At 44.9% G+C, this 11782-nt stretch overlaps 1 protein-coding gene across 1 annotated transcript; it reads left to right on the top strand.

Annotated features, from left to right (window-relative positions):
- Positions 1–2012: 2012 nt before the first annotated feature.
- LOC149325448 (uncharacterized) lies at positions 2013–3173 on the top strand. The gene has a single exon (XM_089563651.1). It carries the CDS (start codon positions 2013–2015, stop codon positions 3171–3173), a length of 1161 nt encoding a protein of 386 aa, XP_089419777.1.
- Positions 3174–11782: the final 8609 nt, after the last annotated feature.

Here is an 11782-nt window from a genome sequence, read left to right as displayed (position 1 = left end):
AAAGCAGAACAAAAAACAACCACATGCCGCCGGTGGGATCCGAACCCACGACCTCCGAATTACGCGTCCGGTGCTCTACCTCTGAGCTACGGCGACGGCTGTCAATTCTTCTGCTTTCGGGGGTATTTATGTTTTACAAGTAACCTAACCTTGAGAGTGTTCACCAGCGCCACCCACGTTCATAAGCGGCGGACGTAGAACGTCCTGAGTTACCGCAGGTGTGACGTAGAACGTCATCGAACGGAGAGGGTGGAAGCTGCGTGAGAACCCTCTTATGCTTCCTATGGCGTCAAGGCTGCCAGAATCGAGGCCCTCGCTAAGCAATTAAGCAAACAAGGGAAGGGTAATGAGGGACTCGTTATGACAGCCACTAATATGAGCCACTTCAGATGAAGGCTTTTGCTATGCACCAAACATCTTGAGTGTATTGGCAGCCTGGTAATATGAAAACTCATTTGCTATAAATGTACATCATCGAAAATGAAACAGAGCCGCCGCGTTGGAGGCTGGAAAGGCTGGAAACTTATATTGGTCCGTGTATTTTTCTTCTGTGAAAATGTACAGCATCGAAAATGAAACAGAGCCGCCGCGTTGTCTCAGTGCTTATGGTGCTCGGCTGTTACCCCGAAAGACGCGGGTTCAAGCCTGGCCGCGGGGGTCAAATTTTGATGGAGGTGTAATATTAGAGGACGTGCACTGTGCGATATCAGTGTATGCTAAAGAACCCGAGATGGTCCAAATTTCCGGAGCCCTTCAGATGCCCTTGTGCCTTTCAAATTTCCGGAGCCCGGAGCCCTTCCGGGCGTCTCTCATTACTTCAGTCATTCGGGACGTTAAACCTCTCTGAAAAAACCAAACCGAAAATGCAACACTGCTCTTCCAGCTATGAAATTTCTGTTTTCCACTCATAACAGCAGTAAAATTCAGTGCTAAAGTGCAAATGAAGGATCCTTTTTTGTTTTATGCTGATGAGTGGAAAGCTACTCCTGACATGCCTTTCCATTCACCTTTTGCATGGGCGGCTCTGCAGCTACTACTATACGGAAAGCCATAGTTAATAACTCTCTGTGCAATTTGCACAGATATGTAGTAGTGGTTAGTAGAGTGGGAATATTTGCTGTGCGAGAGACGTTATCATGCCAGAAAATGCCCTTGTGCCTTTCAATTACTAATAGGCACATGTCATGATGTACCAAAAAAGGACAAGCTATGTCGATCAAGCATGTTACATGAAAATGTCGCTTACCTTAAGTGATCAATTTGTAGTCTGCAGGGCTGTCAAAATAACTTTAGAGTCCTGTCCTGCGACACTCAGGCATGTTCGGAGCATTCTTATTATACAAGAGCGACATCACCGCCCTCGCTACCCCAATAGCACAAACGGTGCGCCTAATTGCGGGCCCTTGTGGGCCCGGCACGTGATGCCCGTGGGGACCTGACCTGGGATATGTGCGGAATTTGCAACTCGGCATCACGCGGGACCCACAGGGGCAGCCCAGTGGGCTTGATTCATAGCACCAGCAGGGGATCCCTATAGTCTGCATGCACCGAAACGATAAAGGGGGCTTTCCTCCGTCCGCTGTGGGGCCCAGATTGGCAGTAATGGGCTTCTCAGAGGGAACCTCCACGGGGGCTTATGTGGCAGTACAGCGGGGACCCACATGGGCTACCCGTTTCCAGGCGCACATCGGCTAGCCCATGCCAGCTCACATTGGCTAATCCATGCCAGGCCCACATTCCAAACCCTCAGCTTTCGCTTCCCAACCGATTTTGCTGGGGACAATCTCTCCCCCGCGCCATTTGTTCTCCCGATTAGAGACCCGATTACTGAGCGTAGCAGTCATTCTTTTCCCATTATAGCCCCCTCGGTGTGCGCTATCATTTGTCCATAGGACCAGAAACGCGAGCTCTGATGCAGGCCTGGAGAGGTCTATTGGACATGGATGGATGGAAAACTCAGAGGTGGGCTCGGTGGCTGTGCCACAACACGGTCTAAACCACCCGTCTTCGCCATGCAGGTTTTCTCGCCGATGATCATCTGCGTCATGCTCCCTGCAGCCTTTTGCGGTTCCTGGATGACAGCAAACGAAAGTGCACCCATGCGCAGTGCAAATAGTGGGACATTCTGCGCTGCACCTACTGACGCCCCCGCACCTGTGCTACTGACTCAAGCAAACTGGACCCTCGGACTCGACTGGAAAGCCCCATCTTCAGCGACATTCTACGGACAGTCTATAAAAGAGCAGCAACCGACGCCAGCACTCTGTGGGCTCGGTAGCTGTGCCACAACACGGTCTAAACCACCCGTCTTCGCCATGCAGGTTGGTAACCATCTGAGTTTATTCTCAAAGAAAACTAGCAATTACTTTTTGGTACAGCTCCCGAGCCCCCAGTGTTGCCTTGTTATCAGTGTCGAGTGCTTTAATGTTGTTCGGTCTCTTCTGCTGCTGTGCGGTGACATTGAGAGCAACCCTGGCCCCGATAAGCTCGACACTATTCTTAGCGAACTAAAGAAGGTGTCTTCTAGCCAGGCAGAGTTAGTGAATGAAGTGCAGGGGCTTAAGGGTCAATTGCTCTCAATGGACCAGAAAATGTCTAATTTGACCGTACGCCTCAGTGCTCTAGAAACCCACTGTGAAAATCTACCCACACTCCGTTCAGATCTAGAGGCAATGCAGACCACAGCAACCGAGACTGCTCGCCTAGTTGGTGTACTAGAGGATCGCCTTGACGACGCGGAAAATCGCTCCCGACGCAACAACTTAATCTACTATGGTTTGCCTGACACTAACCCTTCTGAAACATACTCGCAGTCCGAGGACCTAATAATTCGTCACTGCTCTGAACACCTCGACACCCAGCTAAGTGCAAATGATATAGAACGTGCCCATCGCCTCGGACGCCACTCTGAAGACCGGCAACGCCCGGTCATCGTTAAATTTATATCCTTCAAAACTAAGGAATCAGTTCTTTCAAAAGGTCCGAAATTCAAGGATACCGGTTATAGCGTCGGTGAGGACTTTTCACGTCGTGTCCAAAATTGCCGAAAACACCTTGTGGCTTTTGCCAAGGCAAAGTCTGCGTCTTTTTCCCTGAGATTCAAAACAATGCATATTGGCCCAGAACGCTATATTTTTGATGAATCATATCAGTCCGTACAAGAGATATCGTAACAATCAACTAATCTTTCCCGGTCATCACGATCTTCCCGGCCTACTCCTCGTGCCAACTTTCCATTATCGGTAATCTTTACTAACATTCGCAGCTTCCTGCCGAAACGTGATGTCGTGTCAAATCTTGTAGCATCATCAGGCAGCAATCTGCTCGTTCTAACTGAAACATGGTTGAATAACGACATCACAGATTCCGAGATATTGTTCGACCTGCCTCATTTTCGTCTTTTTCGCGCTGATCCAAAATATGCTCGGGGGGAGGAGTTCTGATTGCAGTCCATGAGCAGTTTTCTTGTTCTAGCATTGAAGTCACTTCAGAATTAGAAATTCTATGGATCATGTGCCGGGAATCCCCATTGACAATATTAATTGGTGTGTGTTATAGACCACCTCGCAGCAGTCCTGACTTTCCTCGCAAACTTCACAATATTTTAAATAACATGGTTTCCAAGCACCCTAAAGCACACATCCTCCTGTTTGGGGATTTCAACTACCCCAATATCGACTGGCATAACCAGTCTCGGCATATAGCCAGCCAAGAAGAGTCAAAAGAATTTATAGATGTTTGCCTTAAATTTAATTTAACCCAACTAATCTCCGAACCAACACGTGTCGCAGGGGAAACGGCTAACACACTCGACCTTATACTGACCACCAATCCAGACAGCCTAGAATTCTTTACGTGTCTCAGGGAAATCAGCGATCATAAAGTAATCCATGCCAGTTTTAACTTCTCACCTGTAATAAGACAAACTACTCAGAAAACTATTAGCCTCTACAATAAGGAAACTATGACGCAATTAACACCGAACTAACTTTCTATCGACGTTTGAAACGGATCTTCATAGTAGAAGTGTAAACGACAACTGGGTGCTATTGAAACATAAGTATTCTGAATTGATCAATAAATATATTCCGACACGAAGTTTTCGAAAAAATAAGCAAAAACCCTGGTTTACAAAAGCTCTTAAAAAGCTTGAAAATAAGAAAAAACGCGCATTTCGTACAGCTAAGCGTCAAGCAAGCCAGCAGGCTTGGGATAAATACTACGAAACCGAACACATGTACTTAGCGCCGATTAGAAGTGCGAAGCGTTCATTTTACGAAGTTGATCTGCCAAAAATGATAACCGATAACCCCAAGAAGTTCTGGAAATTGATAAACCCGAAGGAAGAACGTCTTCCAACCCTCACTAACAATTCTGGTGAAAGGATGACTGATATCGAATGTGCAAACGCGTTTAACACTGCGTTTTCTTCCGTTTTTACTAACGAATCCGAAGCACCGTGTTTTAGATTGCCTCTTATAATCACCACAGGCATGGACGCGATAACCTTCAACAGTAATGTAATTTCGTGCATAAACGACAAAATTAACAATTCCTCGGCCTCCGGCATAGATGAAATCAATTCAAAGGTCCTGAAAAACACTAAATCAGTCTGTTGCAGCATTTTTTGTTCATTGTTCTCGCAATCACTCTCCGAAGGTACCATTCCAGACGACTGGGAAGTGGGGAAGGTCGTTCCCGTCCACAAATCAGGTAGTACTGATTCACCTCTTAATTATCGCCCCATTTCATTAACAAGTGTACCGTGCAAAATCATGGAACATGTCATTTACTCTCAAATCATGCAATTTTTGGATTCAAATAATTTCTTCCATCCATCACAGCATGGATTTCGCAAGGGGTTCTCCTGCGAAACTCAACTAGCCATTTTTCTACATGATATTCACGCCAACCTTGATACTAACCTACAAATGGACTCCATTTTCCTAGATTTCTCTAAGGCATTCGACAAAGTACCTCATCAACGCTTGCTTCTTAAACTCTCCCAGTTGAACCTACATACGAACATAATTGCATGGATTAAAGCTTTCCTCACGCATCGCTCTCAGTCCGTCGTCATTAATAACCAACTTTCCAACCCGCTTCCAGTAACCTCTGGCGTCCCACAGGGTTCTGTTCTCGGTCCTTTGTTATTCCTCATATACATTAATGATTTACCCCAGCATGTTTCTTGTCACATCCGCTTGTTCGCCGATGATTGCGTCATTTATCGCTCAGTGACTAACCATTCCGACCAAGAATCCCTTCAGGCAGACCTGCGCCATGTGCAAGACTGGTGCTCCCAGTGGATGATGATGCTGAACTCTAACAAATGCAAGTGCATGTCCTTTCACCGCCGTCGAAATCCTCTTGTTTTCAAATACACAGTCTGCAATTCCCCAGTTGACCTCGTCCAGTCATATAAATACTTAGGAGTCACCATTTCTAATGATTTATCTTGGCGTTTGCACGTGACTAACCTGATATCATCTGCTAATAAAACACTAGGTTTCTTAAAACGTCACCTACGGGAAGCCCCACAACACGTAAGACTACAAGCGTACATCTCATTCGTTAGAACTAAACTTGAATACGCATCACCCATCTGGAGCCCTCATCAAGAATATTTAACACACGCTATCGAAGCTGTTCAAAACAGGGCTATCAGATTCATTCACTCCTCATACTCGTACGACGTGAGCATATCATCCCTCAAATCTCAGTCAGGTCTAGCTAATCTTTCTAGTCGCCGTCGCATAGCCAGTCTTGTCCTGTTTCACAAGTTATTTTATTCACCACTAAAACAAGAACCATACATTTGCGCACTTCCACAACGCAGGTCCCATCGCATCGATCATTCTCTTCAAGTTTTGCGTCCACGTGGCCGTACCACTGTTTTTGCCAACTCATTTTTTTCTCGTGCAGCAGCTGACTGGAACGGCCTTCCCCATAATATTGCTGCCATAACATGTTCATCATCATTTTCAAGCACTGTTGATTCCTGCATTTTGTAAACCCCACCCCTTATGTAACACCCTGGAAAAGGGTCTTTAAGGAAAATAAACTGAAGTGAAGTGAAGTGAAGAGTTTGGACTGTGCAAGGTTTCAGGGCCACCGCACAGCCCTCACATTACGCGCATGTGTCCAGGCTACGTAGGGCCATGGCACGGGCAACCCGGTTCACACAGCGAAGTTGCGTGTCCGGGTCCCGCGACGCAAGGAGGACCTCCCATTCCTCCCATGTACCGATGGCGGGAAATCCCTGCGGGAGAGGATCGGCAGGGCAGCCGAAGAGGATATGGTCGAGGGTGGTGTGCGATTCTCCGCAGAGAGTGCACTCTGGGGAAACAGGGCGGAAGTGGTATAGAAGCAGAGGGGTAGGAAGAGTTCGGGCCTGGAGTCGCCTCCAGAGGATTTGTTGGGAGTGGGATAGGCGTGGGTGGGGAGGGTGATAGAGTCGACGGGCAAGGCGTGCTTGTTTAGTCAGTTCGTCACGGAGTTCACGGAGGAGTTATCACGAAAACAAGCAATGTTCTCAGTGGTGGCTGCTCGAAATATAGTAAAACGTTTCTTGTTACTTCTAGCTTCAATTTGTAAGCTCAGAAAAGTCGGCATTGTCCACTGATATGATACAAAATAAATGAAGGGGCGAAATAAGGAACGCTTTGTCGATAACCACTAGGAGCAGGGCTTTCAGACTCTTTTGAGACTGTCCTTAGATTAGGACCGCGTCGTAATTTGGCCCTATATTTGATATCAACCTGATCATGACTCGTAATGAACACTTCAAAGCATGCCGAAGTGTCATCAACAACTCCTGTCAGGATATGTGTGAAGGTTAAGCAGTTGCAATAGTCCAAAGCCAGCTCAAATACTTTATCATTTTAGTGTCCAGAAAAGCTATAATTAATGAAATGTATTCATTTCTCGGCAGTGTTCAGTAACATTCAGTCCTGGGTAGTCCGACTCAATGTCTGATATCGACTTTCTTGTATAGCCCTTAATTATTTCTTGATAGGCGATGAAATCGGATAATTATAATGGGTGTCTTGTTATTTATTGATTTTAATCTAGGAGCAGCGGAGCTAGCTTGCTCAGTTAGGGGTGCAAGTTTCAATTTTGACGTGGCGTTATTTAGTATGTCTATGAGCAATTCGTCTTTTCCTTTCTCGATGCCAAAAATCTTGAATGCTCACCCTTCTAGTAAGGCATTAGAGGTCATCAACCATAATGTGGATTGTCTTCCTTTCATTGCCAGAGCAGGATGCTTCATTTTCAGCCACCTCAGTGGTGATCGTCTATATTTCCCCAGCTGCTTGCCGAGGTTCACATGAACATCACCATATTAGGCTGACGGCAGCTTTACCGATTTCTATATGTGATTAACAGTTTTCTTAAGTGGTAAGATCTCGTAAAGCATTTTATTATGCAGAAACATAGTGACTTCTGAAGGATCCGGTTCCATGGGCGTGGCGGTGCTAAGTTTTCTACTGCGGCAGGAACAGCAGCGCCAGGACTGCTTATAGGTGTCAACTTTGCAATGAAAATTTGAGCAAAAGACCAAAAAGCTGGGAGGCGCTAAGTGTGGGAGGCGCTAAAAGTGGGCAAGGCAGCACCCGTGGGATGCAGTCGCAGCTAAACCCGTTCGTCTTTTTTATGCAGGTCCTTGCTTCGTGCATCGACCCTGTCTCTGTTCAGCTCAGCGGCGGCGAATGTGCTGCTTCTGTAATGAACGATAGCAGCATGTGCCAGTGACAGTGCTTTTCCCCGCCAACACCGGAATTTTCAACGACACCGACGGCCGCTGTTCTGAACATTTTCGACGTCCGCAGTGGCTATCCCAAGGAACATCGGCAACATCGAATCTTTCGGGAACCGCCCCTAAGGCTTTCTTCACCAGTGGGCAAGGCAGCACCCGTGGGATGCAGTCGCAGCTAAACCCGTTCGTCTTTTTATGCAGGTTAGTAGCTATCGCTACTCTTATGAATTTAAAAGCGATTCTCTTTGTTTGGTCGTGCTGCCTTGCCCAGGCGTCTTGCTTGAAACATTTGCAGAGTGTTTTGATTCATTCTTGTTTACTTGCACTTTTGCTTAGCGGTGACGTTGGGCTTTATCCAGGAACAGCGATAGCAAAGAAACTCGGATGAAATTATCGAGAATCAAAAGGTCTGTTCGTGCCAACTACAGTCTCTAGGGGCAAAACTTGACTTGCATATACCAGAAACAAATCAGAGACTTGCTTCAATTGAAAGCAAACTGGAAGTACTATCGCAAAAAGCCCAAAGGGTGGAAGCATGCGAGCACTCGTTGGTAGGATTGAACAGAGAAAGAGTTACGCTAAGAACAAAGGTGGACTATATTGAAAACTACTCTCGTCGAAACAACCTGCTCATTTATGGAATTGAAGAGTCAGCAACTGAAACAGTAGATGACCTTAAGAAGCATGTTCTGACGGAAATATTTGAATGCAAACTTGAAGTCAAAGTAAGGACTTTGGAGAGGGTGCACCACTTGGGGAAAAAAGCTGAAGATAAAAAGCGTCCCGTGATTATGAGGTTTTTTGATTTCACTGAAAAGGAAGAGGTCCTCCGGAATGCTTCAAAATTGAAGGGTTCATAAACGTCCATCTCAGAGGACTTTTCACCTAGGCTACGGAAAACGAGAAAGCTACTCTGGGCTACTGTTAAGGATGTTAAGAAGCCCGAGGATAAAGTGCACCTGAAATATGACAAATTAGTTGTCAATAAAGAGGTGTACGCGTGGGACGAAAAGAAGACCAAAGGTATAACGTGAGTGGTGCAGTTTTAGGTGATGCCAGTCGAAACGTTCCGAGTAATGACGCAACTTCCTCTGAATCAGTGAAAAATGCCGGGCGTCCGCGAAGGAAATGTGCTCCCGCTTCTTCTAATTGACAGGCCACAAGTTCAACTTCAACGCCCTTATTACTGATCATCAAATTAAACAGATACCGTCATCTGTAGAGAATATCGTTAGCAATTCTTTTGGCAGTCGGACGAAACCACCCCCTGAAATTCGCCAACTACGTGTGATATCTTTGAATGCCAGAAGCATTGTTAATAAAACAGACAGCCTTGAGCTAGTGCTCTTCTCTTATGATCGCCATGTACTGGTGATAAGCGAGACATGGTTACACAGTGGTATTTTTGATGAAGAAATTCTGCCACCGGGCTACGTCATTTACAGACGTGATCGCGGTTCACGTGGTGGAGGGGTTGCTGTGATTGCTAGGCGTGAAGTGAACGTAACGTTCCTTGACCAAATTGATCAGCATGAAAGCTTGTTTTTGCTCCTAGTAACGCATGGCTTCACCTTTTACCTTTACGCTGGGTATCGTCCACCTGATGCAACGGATTCTTTTATGTCTAGTCTTTTCGATCATTTAATACATTACCAGAATCGGAATCTAATCCTTACCGGTGACTTCAGTCTTCCTGCCATCGACTGGGACAAACCGTCGTATGGTCTATGTGCCTCATGTGATATTATTTTAGATCTGATGTTTTCTTTAAACCTTAAGCAAGCTGTTCGTGAATACACCAAGCAGTCATCTGTGCTAGACCTATTCTTTGTTAGCCAAACCTTTTTTGATGGAGTGCTTGACGTTGAACCGGAAATATCAGATCATTGTCTTTTATACTTTTGTTGTGCTTCGCCTGGTGCTTCGGGGGCGCGTCCAGCTAAAATGATAAAGGACTTCGTTCGTGCTGATGATAATGTAGTCATCGACGCCTTACAGTCGCTGACGTTCATAGTTTGTGGCATCACTTTAAGTATGCAGTGCAGTACTGTACCGAACATTTTAATCCACTTAGAAAAGTTCATAACAACCGTCGCAATCCTTGGATAAGTCGAGAAATTCTTCAACTGAAACGCAAAGTGAAGCGATTTAGGAAGAAAAAGATATCTTCATTACAACAGTTCCATCTACTCAAACAGAAACTTACCTTGAAGTTAAAATCAGCAAAGTTTCATTATGTTACCATGACGCTCGAATTCATGCACTCAACTGGGAATTGCTTGACACGCGCCGAAAGAAGTTGCGTCTGAAGCTGTTTCATGCTGTTTATTATTCAACTGTTCGGGTTGAACGCGAAAGGTATGTGCAGGAGCCTTTTTATAGATCCAACCGTGTTGACCATGTTTTTAAAGTCCGCGAATTTGCGGCAAAAACTGAATTGTTTAAAATGTCTTTCTTTCCGAAAACCATTAGAGAATGGAACAGACTACCGAGCGATGTTGTGAGTGTGACATCAAATGATGCGTTCTTTCGTTCTTTAATGATGTGATGCGATTGTGATGTGTTCTTTTGAAGTGAGATGTACATGGTGAAAGTTTTGTGCTTGTAACTCTGCCTGCGAGTGGAGGTGTCATGTGTGCTTCTTTGTTGTACATTCCCCCCCCCCCCCCCCCACTGTAATGCCACGGCGCTGTGGGTTCCTTACTAAATAAATAAATAAATAAAAAGTTTTGGAATTTTTTAGGTCGAAAGAATGAGCAGTTGAGTAAGGTTCGAATTAATGACGACATTGTGACCGACTGCACAGTGATTGCAGAAGGTTTTAACTCTTACTTTCAAAGCGTATTTCTGACGGAGAGGGCAATCACAGCTAGAATTCGAGGAGAAGATCTTGGTAACGTACCGGCTATTTCTGTGAATGGTGTTCTGTCGATGCTGCGTAAAGTTGATAAGAAATGTTCTGGTCCTGATGGGCTTGCAAATGCTTTTCTTAAACGTTTTGCAACACAATTATCCGAGTTTTTAACACAGATATTTCAAGTCTCTTTAATTTCTGATGATGTGCCGGAGGACTGGAAAATGGCCCGCGTTGAACCAATCCATAAAAAAGGAGATAAGCTAAGTATTTCTAACTACAGACCGATTTCAATTACTTCTTCTTGTTGTAAGTTAATAGAACACATAGTCTCTGGGTACCTTGATTCGTTTATAGCTGAAAATAGCATTTTATCCCCTTTGCAACACGGCTTCAGAAAGGGTATGTCCACCGTGACGCAGTTGGTTTGTACGGTTAATGAATTCCAAGTTGTTCTTGATAAATCCGGGCAGGTTAATGTTATTTTTAGACTTCCGGAAAGCTTTTGACACTGTTTCTCATGGCAAACTCATTTCTAAATTAGATAGTATTGGCGTCCCTACTTATCTTGTCAACTGGATTCATGCTTATCTTAAACATAGGAAACAATACGTACACGTTAATGGCTACAGATCTAACGATCTTCCAATTACTTCAGGTGTACCTCAAGGCATGGTCTTAGGGCCACTGCTTTTCCTAATCTATATAAATAATCTGTCTGCTTCCATCCCCGGAAGTGTCTCTTTAAAGCTTTTTGCAGATGATTGCATACTTTTTAAGGCCATAAATAACCAGAACGATCACTACATCTTACAAAATGCGCTTCTAGCTGTTCATCAGTGGTGCGTAAAATGGGATATGCAGCTAAACCTTGATAAAACTGTTCTCTTACACATTTCGCGCAAAAAACATTTTAGTTCTTTCTCTTACACCCTGCAAAATCATGTAATCCACGACGTTACACAATATAAATATTTAGGGGTAACGTTAACTCATGACTTAACATGGACTTCACACATTGCAGACGTTTGCTCCTGGTCTTTTTCTAAGCTTTGCTACTTAAGGCGGAAGCTTAAAGATGCCCCTAGTAAAGTTAAACTCCTTGCATACTCAACATTCATTAGGTCCAAATTAGAGTACGCTTCAGTATTATGGGATCCATTCATAAA

The sequence above is a fragment of the Amblyomma mixtum genome, chromosome 10, assembly GCF_055824585.1.
Source record: "Amblyomma mixtum isolate Tamu chromosome 10, ASM5582458v1, whole genome shotgun sequence".
In the NCBI taxonomy this organism is placed as follows: domain Eukaryota; kingdom Metazoa; phylum Arthropoda; class Arachnida; order Ixodida; family Ixodidae; genus Amblyomma; species Amblyomma mixtum.
This window is presented reverse-complemented; position numbering and strand designations above follow the sequence as displayed.

Bases quoted from the DNA above. Each gene is read 5' to 3' on its own strand.
- LOC149325448 (XM_089563651.1), top strand. From the start codon at position 2,013: ATGCAGGTTTTCTCGCCGATGATCATCTGCGTCATGCTCCCTGCAGCC.